The sequence below is a fragment of the Syngnathus floridae genome, chromosome 15 (assembly GCF_059516105.1).
Source record: "Syngnathus floridae isolate MCC-2025c chromosome 15, RoL_Sflo_1.0, whole genome shotgun sequence".
Classification (NCBI taxonomy): domain Eukaryota; kingdom Metazoa; phylum Chordata; class Actinopteri; order Syngnathiformes; family Syngnathidae; genus Syngnathus; species Syngnathus floridae.
The window spans coordinates 11,434,656-11,456,147 of record NC_142427.1 but is presented as its reverse complement, the minus strand read 5'-3'; the positions used below and the strand labels follow the sequence as shown (position 1 = coordinate 11,456,147).

Here is a 21,492-nt window from a genome sequence, read left to right as displayed (position 1 = left end):
ATCATTTCACCAGATGGTGGCGCTGTTGTACCAAATTCTAAATCACAAAGATCTAAAAAAGACCTTTCTTGCCTGTATTATTATTGCAAGTACAGATAATTTTGCATGAAACTCTTATTCCTGTATATATTCATTTATCTAGGACACATAAAAAAGATGTGTTCTATGCGACTTGAAACATCAAATTCTTTTGAAGCGTTTAACCAGATGATGTCAGCGTATAAAAGCCTGCAAGTTAAAATATTGAAAAGAAGCAAGTGCACAACTTCATGAGTCCAAATTACTTGAAACTTTTCAAATTCAGCTACACTACAGAGAAATAGTCTTTCCTCAGAATTCTCATCCTTGTGACTCTTTTAAAAAACATCAATAATTGTGATACTCGTAACAAATCAAACCACCAGAATGGAAAAAAAAGAAATGTTTATTGACTTAAATTCAATGTAATAATAAAAAAAGGACAAACCACAATACTGCCATGATGACATCACCGAACCATACCTTTTATCTTCTGCACCTAACTTACCTCACTCATCATTGTGTATCAAATGAACATAGCGACTCGATATTTAAGTCTTGTCGGATTGTCTAAAAATGTTTATTTTTCCTGCTTTGCTTCGTGATGGTAACCATAGAATGCATTCGATCCAAACCAGATCACCTATCAGCCACCTTCCTCATTAATCCCACTCCTTTCCTCTTGCTAGTCCCTTCATCGGTAAACAAAAGATGCACAATAAATGGGAAAAAAAAGTGACAAAGACATTTAAGATATTCTCTACAATAGAAAATATTTTTGATACACTGACCACGCTTGAGACCAGTCAAGCCTTGTTGCAAAACAATATTTTGTACTGTACATTGGTCAGACTTTTTTTGTTGTTGTTGTTGCAATTGTGACGTGCTAAACATTTTAAATTCTGCCATTTTCTCAGATAGCGGCAAGTATATGTTTTGATTTTCACGTTTATTACAAAATATTTTTTATTATAATAACGATATAGGATTATTGTTTTCCACCCTGCCTCCTTTCCTATTATTATTATTTTGACACTATTTAGGACACATTGTTTTATTACAACAAAAATGTATTTCTGCATATGTAGAGGCTTTACTATTAGAGAAAGCGTGGTTACCTGTAACCTGTAACCAAAAACTGTACCTATAAATTAAAAATGAATATTAGCTACATAGTGATTTTTTTTTTTTTTTAATCTACAGTATTGCGTCTGAGTGCCTCAAGGTTTCTTGCTCAAGTAATTTGAAGGGATCCAGCCCTCAACATCTTCTCCTATGTTCTTGCAGAACCACCAGCCGCTGCTGTTCTTCTCCAGGACCTCAAAGAGCGTCCCCACCTTGAAGGTGGACGACGGGTCGTCGCCATCGAAGTCCGCCACGGCCAGGTATAGCTCATCCTTACTGGACTCCTTCAGCAAAGGTGGGAGCTTGTCTCTGGGCGGACCGGGCTTGTCGCTCTTCACTTGGGGCTTTGGGGGATTTGCAATTTTGTTCCCCTTGGATTCTTCTTTTTCTTTGCTTTGGATAGGCGGAGAAAAGCCCTTTGGTTTAGGGGGCGGGGGTCTGTTGAGTTGTGGTCCACTTTTAGGAGGATCTTGAGTGTCTTTTAAAGCTGATCTGATCTCAGTTGGGCTGGAAGGGGTTGTTTTCTTTGGAGGAGGAGGTCTTCTTGGAGCTAAGCCTGGGGGTCTCAGAGGGGGCTCCTTGTGGGGAGGGACTGCTGGTTTTGCAGAAGGTGGCGAGCTCTCACGGCTATGGCCGTTCACGTGTTTAGGGGGGAATTTCTGTTCGTCACAATTCTTGCCGTTATTAAGAGATGCGATGTGAAAGGGCGGTGCGCTCGGAAGGACCGCCGGGGCATCGTTGTGATGGTTGACCTCCCCTGAAGCGGAGTCCACGGGTTTTGAAGGCCTCAGCTTACTTCTCAGGTTGGTGATGTCGACCTTGGTCTCTGCTGCTTGGTCCGGCTTTGCGGCTGGAACGGGTTTAGGTCGGATCACAGGCTTTGGCTTCATGAATACCGCCGGAGAAGCTGCCTCTGGTTTCTCCTCCGTAACTTCGGCCTTGGGTTTGGGTGGCTGCTTGGGTACCGGCTTCAGGTTAAACTTCTTGACTTCTTTGGCAGAGACCTTATGACCACATTCCAGGCCCATTTCATTGCGAAGATGAAGCGCTTTGCTCTTGTCCTCTTTCTTTGCGTCTGCTGTTTTGTCTTGTTTGAAAGGTGCCGCCTTTGGCATGATGACTCCGGGAGTTGGTGGTTTGGGGGGCAAAGGTTTGGCGTGATCTGGTCTGGCCGGTTTCTCTGCCACCTCTAAGTCCAAACTCTTATTGATGGACTCTCTTCGCGGGGGTAGAGCTGGTTTGTCATCAGGCGGGGCCACGGGGGCTGGAGGCAGTGGTCCGGAGTAGGCAGACTTGGTAGCACCGGACTTCCAGTCTCTAAGCTTGACTCTGGTACAGGATTCAGGGACTCCAGAGGGCTCATCCGGTAAAGGCTTAGACCAGCTATCATCTTTGGCCGGGGCATTTGAAGAACCGCTGTCCTCAAGTCGCAGCTTCTCCATCTCATTAGGTAGCGGCGCCAGGAAATTGGGCCGCAAAGCATTACTTGTCTTCTTGTACTTTTCAATAAACGTAGCCGGGGCCCAACCTTCTTGCTCATCTATTTGAATGTACCACCAGCCGCTGCCATTCTTCTCAATCACCTAGAAAAGAAGACATTTGGAATCTTTGTCACTTCACTTATGTCGGGTGTGCTTCATTTACCTCTACTTTTACTCCAGCCTGGAAGCTAATCCCATCGGGGATGGTGGTCTGGAAGTCCGCTATTGTGTAGAACTCTTCCTCGACTTGCGGAGGACCGGGCGGCTTGGGAAGATTTGTACCACGTGGCTGTGAAAATGACAACAGTGTTGGTGTCAACCCCGCGAGACCACCATTTGAGGATGGATGGTAAATCAAGTGTCTTACTATAGAAAGATCCCTGCGTGGAGGAGGTCTCTGTCTTAAACCGAATTCTGTTGTCAAACAAAGAATCAGTCAATTCCAATTATCGATCGAAAATGTTCATCGTTTAAATGAACCTACTTTTGTTATCGGAAAAGAACGAGAGTCTGTTTTCTTTCTGATTGCCGTCACGGTTCTCACGGGTCGGCTGGCTCTGTTTGGAGAATCCGTCCAGGTCGTTGGTGCTGGCGTGTGTGGCGCCGCCCGCTGCCTGCTTCTGGCTTTGAATGTCAGTCTTCTTCAAGTAGGAAGCTGGGGCCCAGCCCTCGCGTCCCTGGTACCTGATTGGATGACAGATTATTGGTCTTGCTGTGATGAGATGTGTAATGTCGAAATAATAGATCATAATATTAATTACCTGATCTTCCACCAGCCCTCTAAATTTTTCTGAATGACCTCCACAATCATTCCTCTCTCCAAGTCGATCTCATCTTCATCCCGTGCCGCATACGGATAAATCACAGAATATTTTTCCTCTGCAAAAGTAAAGACATTAATATAATGTGCCATCTTGGAATATTAAGAGAAAACAAACAAGGAAAATCAAATTCATTCCGCAGCTACTAAATATTTCTCTTTTTAGCATTTACTAAAACATTTCTTTATCTCGGCAACTGTACAAGAACTTTATTGATATATAATAAATAATTCACAAAACATAAAAATGTGATAAATGTCACGAGTAAAACCTGCAGAATGTAACTGAGAAATAAACACGTGCAAAAAACACACAATGCATGCATATGGTCAAAAAATCTGCATTTACCTGCAATGAAGCATTGTTTTGCTTGTGGTTTGTCTCAGCGGCTTTAATATAATGCCATGTTTAATATTGCAGTTGTCATAGTATGTTTGAAAAATATTTAAAATACTCTACAGTATTTTTGTCCAACTTTGTGCTCGGGAAAAATTGCTCAAAATAAAAATAAGCGTGGTGTCCTTAAACGGCATTATTAAAACAGCCAAAATAATTGTTTAACAAAAAAAAAAAAAATAGTCAGGTAAAAAGAAGGGCGGAGTCAAACGACGCACAATAAGCCGCACCCCTAATTGCACTCTGCAGCCAGGACTACTCCGGACTTCAACACACCTTTAGCAAAGGTAGGTAAACAACTTTTCTCCTTTCACTGCGTTCACACGACTTAGGAAATTAGTGTCCCCTAAATGCATGAATATATTCAAGGCTTAATGATGTTACAAACGCATGTTGTTGCGAAATTGAACGAGCGATTGTTTGACAGATTCACAACAGGTGAGTGCGCCATGCATGCCTAATTAAGGGATTTGAATGACATGCAGGAGAAAAACATGCTAGTACAAAATAAAGTCTTTGCTTAAGTATATTTTTGTGCAAAACATGCAATAATTAGTTCTTGCATTTAATGTTGGATTGTTGAGCATTTTTGGACGGAAGCCAGTCCAAATAAATGTATGACTAGCAAAATCACTCGAGCGTATTTGCAAAGTACGTTTGCATGTATTTATAACATTTAAAATTCGTTTTGTTTTGTTTTAACCCTAGATATGTCTTAACTAGGTGATGAAACCATGCAGCCTGCACACAAGGTCCCCGTTCTACGACGTCGGAAACCGAATTTGAAGGTAAGTTAGAACATGACGTCGTCCACCATAGATGATTTTTGCACTTTAAATGCAAGGACGCCATTCACATGCACAGACCCTTCATATTACAGCACAAGCCGAGCATAGAGCTTGCATGCATCAACATAGGCACATACATTTAAGGGTAAAGAGTAGAAGAAAATGCGTGCGCTCAACCTTGCCCAAAGCCCGTGCTGAAAAGATCCCCTAAAGTTCGACGGCGGCCCACGTGCCTCGGCAAAGACCAGAATCTCCGAGGCGCTGACGTGGCAGCACGGTGAGGCAAGACAGGGATCAATGTTACACCTTAAGCCATCTGCGACTTCCAAATAAAAGCCAGGCTTGGATTCAGTCCCTAGATGCTTTCACATGATTGAAATGGTCTCCGAAAGAAATATCGGATCTTAATCGTCGAAGGCGTCCGCTGGGAAGGCTTTGTTCATCGATTACCTTCTTCTCCTGGAGTAGTGAAGTCATCAGGGTCATCTTGGGCCTCCAGGCAGGTGGCAGGAACCCAGCCCTGGGCGTCCTCTGAACTCACGAACCACCAGCCTTGTGAAGGCATTAAGGTTCAAAATGGTCCAGTAGGTAATAAAATTGAGTCAATCAATTATTGAGGTTGATAAAAAAAAACATAATATGATGGGGAACCTACCTGACTCATTTTTCTCAATGACCTCCACCACCTGACCCACCCAGAGACTGATCTCGGAGCTTTCCTGCTTCTCGTAGTCTGTTACAGCTACAAACTGGTCCAAAAGGAGCGGGTCAGCTGAATTGCCGTCTCCTGTTAGAATAATGACAACGCATGCTAGCTCATATTTACTGTTTGCCATTTTTTTTTCCCCCAAGGCAAATTCTCAATAATAAAGCAAAGCCTCCACTCAAATGATTAGTCATTAAATCTCATTAAGGCTCTTAATGGGATATCAGCGTTCTGTCCATGAACTTTTATTACCTGTGCACTTTTCAGATAGTCACCTTGACGTGCTTTTGACTAACATTGTCCAACTGTAATGAAACTGCCACTAATGCAAGTAAAGTGAATTGACTTTTGGTGACATGCCAAGAATAATTCCAACAAGGTCAGAAGCACCAACAAATAAATGAGAAGAGGCTTAACTAGATTATGAAGAGTCACCCGAATGCAAAGCAGGCGAGGTAGCGGACGTGATTGGAGAGCTAGTGCGAGGGAACCCGACCATAAAGACCAATCGATGAGAATGAAGCTTAGAGGTTATCAAAGCTATACAGGGTTATGCAAATTATTAACCAGCACCATAAAAATACCAACACCGTGGAAAATATGAAGACAAAGTTCAGTCAGGCTTCAATTCAAAAATGACAGTACATGTGATCAAAATAATCGTAATGGGAAAGACCAAGACTGCAAGCAGATCACTGAAGGTGCAGATGGATGGATAAACACAACTCAATGGGCTTGCAAAACTCAAGCAACCTAAATACGCCACCTCAGATTTGAATGCAGATCCTTCAGTGAGCAGCGGCAAGCAAAGCAAACACAAAACAATGTCACATTGTGTTTTAAACCTCAGCATAACACACAAACAAATGGAATAAATCATTTTGATGATGATTCTCTCATTTCCTCCAACAGAAGCTGAGGATGTTTAAACAACTGCAGGTGCCGATGAAGGTAAGATGTCCTTGTTTGTAAATTACATTTTTTTGCAATCTGAAATATTGATGTTTTTACTGGCTGAGGGGAGGAGGAGAGGGTGGATGTGTTGGGGAGGCCTCTAGCAACTTGCCGGGTCAACACACAGCACGACCAAAGCATGACGGTCAGTGTCTTACTACCTCGCTTTAGGATAGTGGTCGCTCTCTCCGCAAACCCTGATGGAAAGGAAAATGAACGGAGAAGAAAACTGAAAGGAAATGACATGGATGCAACTTAAGAGTGAACGGAGATATGAAAGATATTTTCTTTTAAGAAAATGATCATTTGAATCAATGCTGTTATTCCACCACTAGAGAGAAACACTCCCCCAACGCAATTATGGTCACAGGGACTGTTAAAAAAAAAAAGAAGTAATACCCACATAAAAAAAAGTAGTATAAGTGTTGATAAGTGACTCACCTGATTTCTTCTTTCCTGCTGGTTCCCTGATTAAAAAAACAGACAAAAATACATGACTACAATGTGGAAATTGTTTTCATGAAATCCTATATTCAACATTATATACAATTGTTTACATTTCTGCTATATAAATGCAATGAAGCATCGGCTGCTGTTGATACTGGCCAGCGTTGCTCGAAAACAGGAAAGAATGTGGGAGTCAGCGCCCAACTTTTAACGCAATAGCACACTTATGATTTATCATCGTCCTTTTCCATTTTCTTAAATCACACTGCCTCTCTTTGCGCAACTCCTTTTGCCGTCTGCCTTTATCAACACGAATGTTGTCGAGCTCGTGAAAGATTGTTTCGAGCAGCTCGGGTCGCAATAAATCCTTCATCATGACTTATTCTACTGTAGAAGAAAAAAAAGAAAAGCTACCTACCCATGACAAGAAAGGTAATCTAATGATGGGGAATATTACAGAGCAGCTTGAGTGTATTGAATGTCGGGGCTTTTCATTTCTCGGGGAGGTGAAACACAGGTCAAGCAAATCTCATAACAGCAGAGTAATACGAATATTGATATAAAAGTAGCAGAGGCAATAAGAGTCGCCATAGAGATGTGTGCAGAAATGGCAAAAGGTAGAGAGTCTTAATCTCATTTCAGTGAAGACGAACCAAGGTTCCTCCTTCACCCATCCCAACATATGCTTGTGAATTTGCATGAGGCGTTAGGAGCCATTTGTCCTTGGCGACCAACTACAGCCGTGTACTGAATACAAAAAGAAAATCTGTCCGAGTGCTGATGAGGCAGAGAGGGTCTGGTCTGCTCTGGCTGTCAAACACCGTATATCAAGATTGATAGTGTGGTGACTGATTGCATATTTGTATTCGGATGAGGACTCGTGTTATTGTGTAAATCTTCAACAAGTAATTGATGGATTATTATGAACGTCCCTTGTTGGTTTAAAGGTAAATTGAGACTTACTCCTTGGGTGGATTGAGGTCTTCGGGTCTGGTCTCGAAAAATACTCTGACTTCCTCGCATTGTGAGATGTAGACTGGCAGCTGGATGAGGGCCTGGAAGGCAGCAAGATTGTTTTGCATTGTTACAAGAGCAAGTAAAGGAAAAAATGCGTGTTGTTTTATCATGTTTACAAATAATTAATTTTAGTATCCCATGATTTGTCATGTGATGTGTAAAATAACTTTCTATCAAAGACTCATGCTCCATCATTGGTCCCTGCTGGAGTCAACTCCTCATCCCTGTCCCGGCCCTCTGCGCAGGATCACTCGCAGAAAACAAATTGACCCCGACAAGTCGAGCGCAGATGAAGACAAACGGGCATTTTTGCTCTTGTGTTGCTCTTATCTCTTCTTCCACCCCCTACTTTTGCCTTTGAAGCAAACCAATTAGAGGGAAGACAGACAGTCACCCTGAATCTACCCTGCCCTAAACCAGGACACGGAACATCTCTCGTCCTTGTGCCGGCTGTCATTTTTATTGGGAGCCAGACTACGCCCTCTTCTGCTGAAGCTGGCAGGCAAACACGAATACGATCCATCAAGCGCTCTGTGCTGGCCTCTACCTCGGCTTTTAATACTCTTAAGTGTTTCCCTTCTGTCCTTCGAGGGAGCAGTCGCTGTAACGGCAGGCTCGGCAGCTATCCAGATATCTAGACCAAGGTGCCCTTGTCCTGCGTGGCACTTAGCCTCGTCATATGAGGTTCCTCAAGCCAGTTTTTTGCAAAGTTAAAAATAGATGTTTGCTGATTCATAGTGTAGACAACATCGCTCATTCATATTGCCCACTCCTGAGCTGAATGGTTGATTTAGTCGAGAGCCACGCAAAAACGTCTGCCCCTGCGACCGAGAGGTCAAAGTGCACCGTGAACCGGGTGTCATCTACTTGGATTTATGCCAGACGGTGGCCCGTCCTCTCATTACTGAGACGGGGGAGCAGCAAGCGTACATTACCGCAAATGGACTTTATGGCTAGCATTAAGATAATTGTGTGTTTGTGTTTGTGCGTGGGTGTTTTCAAAGAACAAATGGAATGAGAACTACTTGTGCATTCATGACATTCATTACTTCTGCCAAAGCATAGAGTAGAAAGTTTATGCTGTCTGCATACTGATAAAAATTGTCCCTCTCATCTTGACCAAGCAATATTGTATTTTTATTTGAGGGTTGTGAATTATTGCATCATCATGGTGGTTTCCGTTTAAGCTTAATATGGAACTCACATGGTATCAAGCAGTGTGCGACTGAGGTTGTGTCATCCAAACGCAGCAGTTTCGATGTTGATGCTTGCCCCCCCCCCCTCGAAAACATAGCGTATGTTTTTCATGTCTTGAATTAAAAACATAAAAGTACCAAACCAGGGGAATTCCATATGAGTCAGGCTAAAAGCCTCAGCTGACTCAGCTCTTCTCCAACATCAACATGAAATTCCACTTTGTCAACAAGACCATTTAAAACCTGGATGAAAATATTTTGGAGTTGTCAGATTCAGATATGTTATCTGCTCAAACTGTCCTGACTGATTTGAGCCACAGTTGTAAAAGTGCTTGCTCCCCACCCACAAGAAGAAAACAAAACTCTCCCAGGGCAAGATGGCACATTTATTGTGTATACTTAAGGCAAAGCTCATTTTCAAAACATCCTCAGAGAGGAAAAAGGAGGGGCAATAGTTTAAGCAAATGTAAGAAAAGCACCACTTTTGCTGACGAGAACCAACTCAGCACCACCAAAATTTGCCCTTAGGGTGTGGCTCCCTGTTGAGAGACGGACGACAGTATAAAAACAAAACTAGAGTCTGTGTGTACCTTTCGAGATCTACAAAATCTTCCTCAAATCAGGAATCTGCCTGCAGTGAGCTTAATGTTTTTTTTTCTCAAAAAGCAGCAATTAGACACGAGCTATTGGCATGTTTATGACCGCAGCTCCGCTACAGTGGAGCCTAAGCAAGTGCTCTACTCCATTTTGTGAGGCAATTCATCTCTGCTAAATGTCACAAAATGGCTTGTGTACAGCACAAGCAAGTTTAGGAATGAGCGATTCTTCATTTGCAGTCAAGCAAATGTCTCGGGACCTTATCTAGGGAGTTAAGCAAAGGACAGATGTTGCACGTCTGTAACGTAACATTATTTGTGAGGCTTGACAAGATATGCGGGCTTCTTAGATGCTGAGGAATTTGTGGCTTGCTTATCAATATATCGCTGTAGAAAATCAAGAAAAATAGGTCACAAAACAAGCTTGGACGTGTCCATGGACTCACCCTGCAGTACTCATTGATGGGCCTTAGCCTTTTCATTGCCACATCTCTGATATGACTCCTCCGGAACAGGATCTTTCCTGAAGTAAAGAAATAAAGACATTTAAAGTCAGGGATTCGAAATGATTTTTGAAAGGGACTTGCCAGCACAAATGATGTTGTCATAACTCTTACCGCCCTATAGTGCTATAACTACAGGTACCGACAAGCTTGACAGTTCAAAATAGTTCCCTTAAAAAAAAAAAACAGCTTTAAGTACTTTTGTTGCTTGACACAAGAAGTCAGTTCTGGGGAAAAAATCTCGAGAGCTGATACCATGATTCTGAGCTTATTGGCGATACAAAGAAGCTGTAGTCCAAAGCAAAACATTTTTGAACCAGTTCTGAACCAACTTAAAGGGACACAAGAAGAAAGTAGAAGAGGAAAACTGGATTGCTGAGTGGATAGATGTTGACCTGGAAAGATCTCAGGCTCACTCGCACATTTTTCACAGCCACCATGTATGTTTAATCAAACCACAGGAGACAAATTGTAAAAGTGCCTTTTTTGGGCACTTGGGTGACCATATGTTGAACCAGTCAAGGTCACTAAAGACAATCATCCCCCTCATTTTTTTACTGTCTCCTCATACACTGAAAGAGTACTTGGCAACTTTCCAAAAGGAGTCAATGAAGCTGTAGTGACTCAACATTGCCCACTCTGTGGCTTCAGCAGCAGATGAATAGGGCTTATTTTGTGAGAAGACATTCAGGAAGCAGACACTCTTAAACCTTCTGAGACAGGAGTGACATTAGTCATTTCACTTTTCTTGTTGTAGATGAGGAAAGCAGGATATTTATATATATTTATTTTTTCTTCAAGTGGGCTGCCTAGTAGGATTACGGCTGTGTTGTGTCTCCTCTTTACTCTTCTCCCACTAACTCAGAGTTCATTAAACAGGCTGTGTTTTTGTGCGTGTATCTCCTCAATGAGTTCCAGACCTATGTGGCCTCAAAGAAATCTTACCCCAAGCCTGGTAGGGGAGCTTTGGGTGGGGTGAGGCATTTTTTTTCCTCCCCCAAAAATTTGCTTGGCATCTCTTCTGCTTAATCAGCAAATAATGAACTACGTACTTGAATGATTAGTTGGAGTCATAAAAGCATCATTTTGGCAAGGCTGAGTTTGTGACTCACAAAATATCAAACCTTGCACTCTTACCCGGTAGAAACGGGATGATCCTTCGCTTGGGGTCCTTCTGACCTCCTTCCACTGGGAATTTATCCAGCAGCTCCATCTGAAACATAGCAACGTATAATTAAAATCCTCCAAATGATATAAATGTCACATTGACTGCGTGCAATGGTTGACATAATTCAAATCAGCAGTTTCTGCAAGATCTGCCAATGTTTAGAATGCACTGAGCAGATGGTTCCCCCCCCTCGGTTGCAAAGTCATTTAAAAACTAGTCATGTATCAGTTTGTTGTGTGGCTTATACCGTATATATTATGTTATGTTGATACATGGCAATAATTTATTTATTTGTCTTTGTTTTTAATAAGCACTTAGGAGATAACGGCCAGTGTCAATGGTCCAGAAACAACAACTAGCCTTCTGTGAGCGAGACTAATAAATGCCCGCTCAACTGCTATTTTTCTGAACGGCAACGTGCAAGGGGATAAACACAGGGGACCCAGTCCACATTTATTGTAACCACTCCCATGTGTGAATGCGGACACACCCAGCCGGCCGGCCACTCTCTGTCTCTAGTCTAAACCATGCAGCTCCTCTGTAATCAGAGCCACTCAGACAAGAAAGGCCATCCGCTGGGAGCTATGAGTCTCTCTCAAATGCCACTGGCATCAAGCCTTCTATGTCAAATATTCAACGTTGTCCAACAAGGCGATGACTGGGGAATGTCGAGTGCACTTGGCCTCAACTTGAAATAATCGGCTCGAGCCCATCGACTTGAAGTTTTCCCTCCTTCAGTTCCACAGATAATCTGCTAAATGTTCTTTCCTCCAACTTGCGCACAATTATTGTATTCAAATTATATCCAGTTTTGTCCTTCAGCTAATTGTAACCTGGATTATGAGGAAATTCTAAAATTGATGCTTTTCTGAAACATTGCATATTCCACCTGCGAATTAGTATGCAACTTTTAATTTGAATTATTGCTGATTCAGAGACATAAACCTCCACCAGGCTGTAATTTGTCTGGTTCATGTCCGGTTTACTCACATCAGCCCACAAATAAAAATTTTGAAGAGCCGGCAGACTCCCGTGAATCAAGCGGGACAACAATGGCTGCTCTCTTTGCAGTTTCTGAGCCTGAAGATGATTGCACTCGCTCAACTACATATGGAATTTTTCTGAGGTCATTTGAAACCTTTTACATGGTTACAAAACGGACAGAATCGTTTTAGAACACTGTCATTTTGGAAAAGCTTCATCCGGAATATATTCAGGTCATTATTAACATCGATATTAAAAGACCATTTTCAACAGTTTAAGGAGACGTATGGCAAAGTGGTTAACATCTTAATGAATTACAGTGTAAAATCTTCCCCATGAGCAGCCCCCCCATTGCTCAAATAAAACGTGCTCCCCCATTAAGAGTTTTTTTGATACTCGATTACTGCACATGGAAAATATGTGACAGCTGTGCAACACTTAAGAAGCAAGAGCAATGCGTTGGATTTTTTTTTTCCCCCCCACTTGCTTTTAAGTGTCTCCAAAAAGGGACTGCGGACACGTGTGCAGCATGGAAAACTGGTCTTAGTGACCTGAATAGAATTTGTTTTTTTTTTAAATTTGAAAACCCACAAGGATGACCCCGTTGCAGAAACATTTCCATCCTCCATGAAGAAACCCATCTATTTCTGTTCAAGGTTTAGATCTTCACAACGACCAAGAGGTTTTATGTTTAAACAGTCATTGTATAAGATGAAGAATCAATGTGTGTAAAAATGAAAAATCGAGATGTATGGTGAAACAGATCCATCCCATTGTTAACTTCTCATACTGCTTGGGCCAGCTGTGTTGATGCAAACTGGTGACTAACACTTCCTGTTCGGCCTTGAGGTGCCGACACGTGTTTCTTTAGAATATATATATATATATATACACACACACACATAGACGTCATCTTCTCTGTGTTCCTGTTAGTGTTCATCCAGCATGGGAGTGCATGCAGCGATGACCAAAGTGACCGTAAAGTGTCAGGATATGATCGCAAAGAGCCTGACGGGAAATTAAAAGCGGGCAATAAGAGGAGACAAATGACTGTGTTCCGCATCATTAAGCTGCATGAGAGGACGCCTGATGATGTCATCACTACTCCCCAGTGGAGTGCAATAAGATCATTGGCTGCAATACTATCTATCGAATAAGATCTAATACAGACATCTTTTCATTATTTAGCCTAAAGCTATTGATTTTGCTGCTTCATCCAAATAGACGGCCACAAATCCTCTGGATGATAATTGTACAAATAATTCTTGAACACTTCAGAAAATGAGCTATTCAAAAGAATGACATGATTGATAATATTCCCCATCATCAATTTAGCCAACAATACCTCAACATTTCAAATGTTGTGATTTTAGTATGGGAGCCCTGTAGCAGCTCATGTTTCTGATGGATCCTAATCAAGCGAAAAGCCTTGTAATGCAATTAGGGTTAGTCATGTATTGTGTTTCTCTGCGAGTCCTTGCAGCAAATCTACGAGCTCAGAAAGAGGAAGGGAAACTAACTCGAATGCTAATTCCGTCTTTGCACAACACTCGCACTACTGGCATGACTTTTGCCGATGATTCAGACATTTCTGTGGTCATCACGCATTTATCCCTGAACTCCCTTAACTAGACCGGGCACTTTTCCGTCCCCTATGAGGGCGGGGATGAGAGAACATTACAAATATGGTCTTTCCAGGCGAAGAAGTGCTTATTTTTCACGTGAAACTGAATTAGAATGTTAATGAGATTCTCACTCACCTGCAGGTCAAAAAACTTGCTGTAGCGTCTGTAAATGAGTTCGGTGCTGCCATCGGTCCAGGAAACTTTGATGATGTAAACCTAGGAGAAAAGAAAACATTATTTGCAATTTTTGTTATCCCTCTAGTGTGATGATATCGAGCTATTACATGTTGCCGTCTCCGGTTCATGTACAACGCTTCCTGTTAAAGACGGAAGTCATTATCCGGCCAGGATACTGTAGCCCAGTTCTCCCACCATGGTTGAGCAAAAGCCATTTATGTTTGTTTCTCCAGACACTTAGTAGACAACCTTGTCATTTTTTTTTTCTTTACACTAACAAACCACACAAAGGTCAAAGGTCAGAACAAATACTCTTTGGCTGAATCCACCAGAGCTAAACAAGAAGCCATTTGTGAAAGACAGTTGCAGGCCTGACTAAGTCATGACATCACTTTCTGAAAACAAGCCATTTCTTGCAAACTAAACTCATATACTGATGACCAAAGTGTGAGGCTTGACCCGGTTCTTTATTATCCTCCCTAAAGGATCGCAGTGGCTGGAAACTCCCTGGTGATGGCTGCTGGCCTCCCTCCCAGATTTCCCCTTGCTCTTTCAAGGATAACTGGAGACAAAGATGACACTGGAAAGACCAGGTAAATAACCGTACAGAATTTCAAATTGGTTTATGTAAACATGAACATGCAGTGTGTGAGCTTAAAAAGGGCTTGGTTCAAATTGATGAGCTGATATGTATGAAGGTGTACGGTCAGCAAATTTGCTGCTGAGAAAATCTGTTAAATTTGCTCTCCAAAAACATTCAGTCCCTCTTTGGATGCAAACAAACATACGATCACGCACCAGGGCCTCGGAACTAACCCCTGCCGCATCTTTTGGCAGCCTGGCGGTTGGCCTGCTGCTCACATGATGTCATCCATGTGCACTTTGGCAGGCAACAGCCTCTATGACCTCCTCGCTCACTTAACACTGAATGATGGAGGCTCTATTGTCCAGTGCTAAGAAATGAGCCATTGTCTTGTTCACATTCTTTAGTCCCACACAAACACAGCAGTAGAAAAAAAAAAAAACAACCTTTCTTAAAAGCACAGTAATAAAGATGCCTGTACCTTTAATACTTTTTTTAAGATGATGCCAATTTGAGCCTGGAATGGATTGAATCACTTGACATGATTTCCTATGGAATAATTGTTTTGAAAATATTCCCAACCTGGTTTTGGCTGAGCAGGGGCTGGCAAGGGCTGCCTTTCCAGTAGCCAAAAAAAAAAAAAAAAAAGCACAGTGGAATAATAGTTAGCATATCTGCCTCTTAGTGGAGAGGTTCTGGGTTTGAATCTTGGCTTGGGCCTTCATGTGTAGAGGTTGCATGTTCATCTTCTGTAGAGGTTATTATAACAGTGCTATATGAAAAATTCCCAACTCAATATAAGGTCACTTGTACATTTGAGTGTGTTAAATACACATGCTGGTCACAGTATTAGGTACACTAATGATTGATAGTCATTTTTATGATTATGGTTATAACTGAATAGCACGTCGTCATTGCAAGAGCTTTTTCTAATATTTCCATACAATACATGTAATATTTCCATTTTGGAGTGCCTGGAAATTGAGCGAAATGTGGAATGTAGTCCTGTACACTTTTTATATTCCCCCTATGTGATTCCCAGATGCAGTGAAATCGGAGGGGGTCATGCAGATGTCCATTCGAGTGCAACTCTTTAACTTACCCCAGAATTTTTAACTTGTAACGCATACTTTTTATAACTAAGTGTACTAATACCCATACAGGCGTTTTTATCTCTTTACGCACTGTCGGGAATGTACAAAACTAAAGTGCGTTCCTTTAAAGCAAAATCCCGTTAGAAATCTGGCATCTGGCAGATAGCGGTAATATGATCCTCTCTTTGTTTTTACTTTAGTCAACATAAGAGGAGGAGGAAAAAAGGTGGGGAAAGCTGCAGAACAACATTTTGTTTCACAATTGAACCACCAACATGTTGTTTGAGTTAACTAATAGCGGTCTTACATAATGTTTGCTGGGGTTTCTCCGTTTTTGAACATCTTGCACGGTCACTTCTTGCACGGTCCTCCTTGGCATGATGTCCTCCTCGGTATTTCGCCTCCAAGATCAATCTGACGGGCTTTCAATAAGTGAGCGATGAATAAAGTTTGCACCGTGACGGTTCTTAGTCATCCGCGTCTCCCAGATGCGCACCTTCAAATGATCTTTTTTCCTCCGATAGGTCGCCCTATTTCCCGTCCCACGTTACGCTATCCGGGAAAAGTTGCAGACTTCCGAGTTTGCGCGTCTCCCCCTTCTGTCTTTCTTTCTCTCTTTCACGAGCGCTAAGCACACTCCCAGCCTATCCCAGCTCGCCCACTTCAACTCAAAGTGGGACGGTCTAGTAGAAGGGAGGAAAAAAAGAAAAAGAAAGAAAGAAATGCTTCGAATACGAACCTCCTCCCCAGCGGCATACAGGATAGGACCATGATGACATCTAGGTGCGCTCTTTGCTGTCAAACTGTTTTGGCACAGAATAGAAAAAAACACCAATGACGTCTCTGGAAACGGTCGCACAATGATTATCAATTTATCATCAACCTATCATCTATCATCTAGTATCTATCATCTATTTATCATCTATTTATCCGTCATCATCTATCTATCATCTATTCATTATTTTAATCTATCATTTGTGTATCTGTCATCTATTTATCAATTCAACGATTTATTTACCCATTTATCTATTGTGGCTATTCGTGACGCGTGTTTGGTGACTTGTTGTAAAACACCACCATCTTCTGACTGGTTTATTTCATTACATTGGTACTGTACATGTGGCACTTCACCCAATTCAGCTGTTGACACGTTCAAGGCTGCAAAGAAAAGTAAAAATGTTTTTGGAAGCCATCAAAATGAAAAACACTACAATACTTAATATGAACATGTGAGAATGTGGAATAGTGATACCCAAGGTTGGATTCAGTCTTGAAAATGGAATCATTTAATCTCAAAACTGAAAATCCATTACAAACTTTTAATGCACAATATAACATCATGACCACTAGCATGGATATATTTTTCTTATACAAAAATCAGGCACAGATCAACTGATATAAATGTTTCTCATAATGACAGTGAATGATAAGCTGGGTGATACTGCTCCTGCATTTATACTGTATCTAGAGTATTTTTAGCAAATAGAAACTGTAAGTGGACAGTCAAATGAAGGGTGAAGGGTCAGTGGCGTCACACATCTGCAGCTTCAGGTGCGAGGTGATGCCGGCGAAACGCTCCTGCAAGGGCAGCACGTAACCCAGCGGGTCCCCCGACGCCACCGTGCCAGTGTAACGCAAAGGTCGAATGTTAAAGATCTTTACACAGTGCTCTGGGTGCGAGAAAGAAACAAAGACTCCCTTGAATTCATTTGAATAAATCTAAAGCTTCAAATCTTTGCTGTATTGAGGAGTGGCTTTGCTCCAATAGGCATGTTTTTAGAATGTCAGTGGAAGCCAAAGAGAAATATTAGTTTTCCGCTATACCACCACGCTGGGGAAATAACAGCACATATTAACCTGATGTTTTAGAATCCCAAATCGAACCTCCAAATGCCACTGGAGAGCTCCGGAGTTAACTCAAACCCATCACCTGCGCCTGCTAATGGTGCGTTTTCGGCATTAATGCGCGTGTCAGGACGAGGTAATGCCTCTTCTGTGATGTTTAATCATGTCTTTGCTTTAGCGAAAGATGAAAGGCGCTGGACTGCACATACAGGCTTTTCTGATAATGCTGCTCAATTAGGGGCCAAGGTACTAATGATGTTCTCTCGGGATGCTCTCAAGATACCCCCACGCAAACATGCGAACACGTATGGCTGGGATTTCCATTTGGCTTGTGATGATGATTATTTTTTTACACATGAAGAGGGGTCCTAGGTGTTAAAGGCAACCAAGAGTTCAGCGGAATCTAAATCTAATCTCTTTAATCTCTAAACTTCCTTCCCACGGTTTCGCCATAATACCAGAGGCAGCACCTTTGGTCATAAAAATGACATTAGCCCACCAAATCTTTCCCACAGCTCTTGTAAAAAGTAAAAAAAACATGATATTGAGTCACTCTTACTGTCATTGGCAAGTTTGACGCCATCATACTGGAAACCAGCTGCATCTTTCTGACTCACTGGACCAGCCAGAGAGCCTGAGAATGGAGCGCTGACTGCACCGTAGTCAGCACACACCAAGTCCACTGTGCTGTTTAGACCTCTGTAAGAGGAGGGAGGGTTAGAAAAAAATGGCACGAAATATTAGTGATATCGTAAAACAGAGTTTCACTTGAATTTGTCACAGAAGGCCAAAAACGAAATTGCATAACACAAGCTAAAAGTGTTTTTATTGGGTCCCTGGGTGGCTTGTCAAGTTCAAAGTTTTATTTCTGTTTGATGATTTTTGCAACGTCAGTCTTCTGCCCCAGGTACTCACCCAGACCTTGGAGATGCGCCAGTTATCCATTACAAAATACTTCATGTCCAAAGATCCACCGCAATTGCTTTTTCACATCCTGCGATATGGCGCGCTCGTCTTGACAAAGTAGCTCATAACTCTCAGATCACAGAGCGAGCGAGACGAGAGACGCCTTAGGGTACTTTTCGAAAGTTGATCACACTGGAAATTCAGCATGAAAAAAATTTTATGTTTTAAAAAAATGAGAGCTGAGTAAATCACCCGATGGAGTCGAAAGCTCCACAACCATGCATGTCGCAGCTCCTCACTCTGTTGTTATAGTGACCGCTGCATAGGACACTCCAAGCTCCAACTATGGAGAAGATAATATATAAGTGAAAGGACTAACCTGAAGATGCTCTCCACCCTTTACCTGGCATACAACACAGCCTGGTCGTTCCATGCCCTGAACATTTGTCTCTCAGGTATCGACCTTGGCAGACGAATCGCTGGAGCTGGCAGATGCCTCCCAATCTGGTGCAGCCGGCGTCATTTGTTCTTCTGCTTCTTGCCTTTTTGACCTTCCTCCTTCGGGTGACAGCTTCAGGTCTCCTGTCGTCTGTTTCGGCGTCATTTTTCCTCACCTTAATGGCGCTGTCAGCCTTTTTCCCAGGGCCTTGAATTATTAGACTTTTCCTCTTGTCGTGTCCTGAAGCGCACAGGACATCTGGAGATATGAAAGGCGAAGTTAGAATTGTTCGGATTAGTAAGGAAGTCACCTTTTAAAATGACTTGGCTGGGAATTTTATTGGTATAAACTTTTGGGGAAATGAACACAACCTCCCTGATAAGAAAAGAGTCAGGGCTAAATTACTATTCTTTAAAGCTGCCCGACGCGAATGATCAATATCTGAGGCAGAGTTGCAGATTGCTTTACAATGTTATCAAAGGGAAGTGAACATTTTGCGGATACTCGCAAATGGCTTTTGGTGAAACACAAGTTGGGATGAAGTCTTACTCTGCTGATGGAATCACATTTTCCTTTCTACTTTCTCGTCTCGCACTTGTTGAAGAACTGCATCCACGCGGACGAAGCAATTCAGTTATTCATAGAGTGTCTTCAGTCTGACATATACTAATTACCCGGCTCAGACACGCGCCTTTGCTCTTCATTAACTCCATTAACCCCCAGCGCCACAGAAGATATTTCAATGACGCTAGCCTATAAAAAAAAAAAAAACTGCACGGGGTGCTCTGTGATTGAACAAAGCCGCTTATCTCCGCAAGACTTTTAAATGGCTGCCAGCCAGTCGGAAGATGGCTGGCTGCGGCGTGGCCAAGCAATTTTCAACCTGTACGTGGACTGAAATGAGAAAGGGCAGCATTTTGGATCAAAAGTCTTGTTGGGCTTCTGGTACTGAATAATGATTCAGGAGGTGGATGCTGCATGTGATGCTTTCTTGGATACTGGTCGGCTTCTTAATCGATACAGGGCAGGTCTAGGTGCTTTAATTATATATTGCACAGCATTGTGAATAAATCAATACTTTTAACTTTGGGGGAATAGTTTGGCTGCCATCGGGACTTTGACTCACTAGATGGGCGGGTTGAGTTTAATTGAGGAGGTTCCTGTAAAGTAGCACGATGGCCCTAACTCCGGAATGCTAAATACAGTTAACAGTTTAGGAGGATAATTTTCTATTCCGATTGACTGGCAGGCTCTTCAACTCCATCCGACATTTTGCGCAATGCTGCTGCTGGGCTGAATTGTGTCCAGAGTGTGGCATGACTCATTTCATCTCTCAACAAGTCTCATTTTCATGTCACTCGGCAGACCTTCAGAGTCAGCGTGTGCCTTAAGCTTTGCAGTTAGATGCAGTGATTTAATGAGATGCAACGATTTAATGATGCATTAAGCATTCAATCATGCTTTAAATGTCTCCCCTACTGGCATTCTAGCAAAATGACCCAAATCCCCCCAAGGTTTGTATTTACATGTGTCTTAATAGAGCTTCGCTCATGGTGACCTCTGTGGGCAAACTTTTTTTTTTCCTATTTATTCTTCTTCTGACAGATATTATTCACGCGGACTTTCCACGTGTGTGTGCTCAACTTGATTTCAGCATTGCATGTGTTATGGTGCATATGATAAGATGCCCACATGGTGTGTGCACTTTATATAGAATACATATACGACTTACAACATATCAGGAAAGTAGTCACAGTGAAATGTAGTCCAAGCAGCATTGCATTGCCGGGAAAAACAAATCTGTTGCACAGACAACAACAAAATTATCGTGCCAATTATATTCAAAATAAAAAGCATCGTTGGTTATGAACGGTTTCATCTCGTCAATTTTCAATTCTGATAAATCCGCTTTAAATTACAAGTGAGATAAAATGGGCTTATTCTTACCTGTGCCACTGAGAAGTTGCAGTGTTGCAATAGGAGTGGCTCAAAACACAAGGGAGGAACTGTTTGGGATAAAAAACTGGAGACATTCCCCCTGTGTCAATATTGATATTGGCTCGTGGTAAAGGCAGATATTTAGTTGCTCGAAAAAAAGGGCTGTTTATTGAGTTTTTGCCGCTTTACTGAAAACGACTCGGAGCTTGCAGTCACAGTGTAAAATTCAATTCGCTCTTGTATTTACTGTAGAATGAGTTACAACCGTCTGAGCCTATTTTTCTTCTAAAATAATGCTTTGACACATTATCATAATGAGATATATTGGCTGTAAAAGCTTGTATTTCAAAACAACGTATTGTTCGACTGCAAATGACAACGTAGAAACTCCATGTGGCTTTTTTTTCATTTTCATTGCACTATAAAATATAACAATAAGTTGAAATATTGATGCTCCATTGGGAAATGCAGCTCAAAACACTAGCTCTGCTTTACGGCTTGAGACTTTGTTCTTTATGACATATTATGGTGCCTGCACTTTTCGTTGAGGCTGTGATGGAATTTAATCATGATTGATTTCATTGATTTTGACCTGAGCATGTTCACGCTGTGAGTACGTGAATACTTACTAGCAAATACACAAATGGTTGTTCTATCAGGCTCAGTAGCTGAGAACATGCAATTG

General features: G+C 42.0%; 2 protein-coding genes and 1 long non-coding RNA gene across 9 annotated transcripts in view; 1 reads left to right on the top strand and 2 right to left on the bottom strand.

Annotated features, from left to right (window-relative positions):
* Positions 1–406: 406 nt before the first annotated feature.
* sh3pxd2b (SH3 and PX domains 2B) lies at positions 407–16,386 on the bottom strand. 6 transcript variants are annotated; one of them, XM_088398660.1, is made up of 16 exons: positions 16,176–16,386; positions 15,987–16,101; positions 13,961–14,041; positions 11,186–11,261; positions 9,992–10,068; positions 7,700–7,791; positions 6,731–6,756; positions 6,451–6,486; positions 5,285–5,416; positions 5,080–5,181; positions 4,807–4,890; positions 3,386–3,503; positions 3,109–3,308; positions 2,992–3,038; positions 2,788–2,913; positions 407–2,726 (listed from the first exon to the last, which is right to left on the bottom strand). In XM_088398660.1, the coding sequence occupies exons 2-16, from the start codon at positions 16,056–16,058 to the stop codon at positions 1,239–1,241; spliced, it is 2,757 nt and encodes a 918-aa protein (XP_088254786.1). In that variant the 5' UTR covers positions 16,059–16,101; positions 16,176–16,386; the 3' UTR covers positions 407–1,238. The 6 variants fall into 6 exon arrangements, with proteins under 6 accessions (XP_088254786.1, XP_088254787.1, XP_088254788.1 ...); XM_088398661.1 differs by having other exon boundaries at positions 15,987–16,093; XM_088398662.1 differs by lacking the exon at positions 6,451–6,486 and having other exon boundaries at positions 15,987–16,386.
* Positions 4,073–21,492, top strand: part of LOC148386709 (uncharacterized) — a 54,883-nt gene continuing 37,463 nt past the window's right edge. For both annotated transcript variants that reach the window (XR_015863060.1, XR_015863061.1), the window contains exons 1-4: positions 4,073–4,128; positions 4,550–4,629; positions 6,248–6,286; positions 14,488–14,595. This is a non-coding gene — a long non-coding RNA (uncharacterized LOC148386709). The remainder of the gene's footprint in view (positions 4,129–4,549; positions 4,630–6,247; positions 6,287–14,487; positions 14,596–21,492) is intronic.
* LOC148386711 (leukocyte cell-derived chemotaxin-2) lies at positions 16,757–20,851 on the bottom strand. The gene is made up of 6 exons (XM_088398678.1): positions 20,817–20,851; positions 20,602–20,669; positions 18,834–19,127; positions 18,683–18,773; positions 18,084–18,223; positions 16,757–17,349 (listed from the first exon to the last, which is right to left on the bottom strand). The coding sequence occupies exons 2-6, from the start codon at positions 20,645–20,647 to the stop codon at positions 17,183–17,185; spliced, it is 738 nt and encodes a 245-aa protein (XP_088254804.1). The 5' UTR covers positions 20,648–20,669; positions 20,817–20,851; the 3' UTR covers positions 16,757–17,182.

What these genes read in the sequence shown, in the direction of transcription:
- sh3pxd2b (XM_088398660.1), bottom strand. Translation starts at nt 16,058, where the DNA reads ATGCCAAGGAGGACCGTGCAAGAAGTGACCGTGCAAGATGTTCAAAAA. An exon ending in CAGCACGGGCTTTGGGCAAG is followed by an intron (nt 3,504 to 4,806) that starts GTTGAGCGCACG and finishes TTACTTTTGCAG; the next exon opens with AGGAAAAATATTCTGTGATT. An exon ending in GTTCTTTTCCGATAACAAAA is followed by an intron (nt 3,039 to 3,108) that starts GTAGGTTCATTT and finishes GTTTGACAACAG; the next exon opens with AATTCGGTTTAAGACAGAGA.
- LOC148386711 (XM_088398678.1), bottom strand. Translation starts at nt 20,647, where the DNA reads ATGCTGCTTGGACTACATTTCACTGTGACTACTTTCCTGATATGTT. An exon ending in GACTACTTTCCTGATATGTT is followed by an intron (nt 19,128 to 20,601) that starts GTAAGTCGTATA and finishes TCATATCTCCAG; the next exon opens with ATGTCCTGTGCGCTTCAGGA. An exon ending in CGTCAAACTTGCCAATGACA is followed by an intron (nt 17,350 to 18,083) that starts GTAAGAGTGACT and finishes TCTCGCACCCAG; the next exon opens with AGCACTGTGTAAAGATCTTT.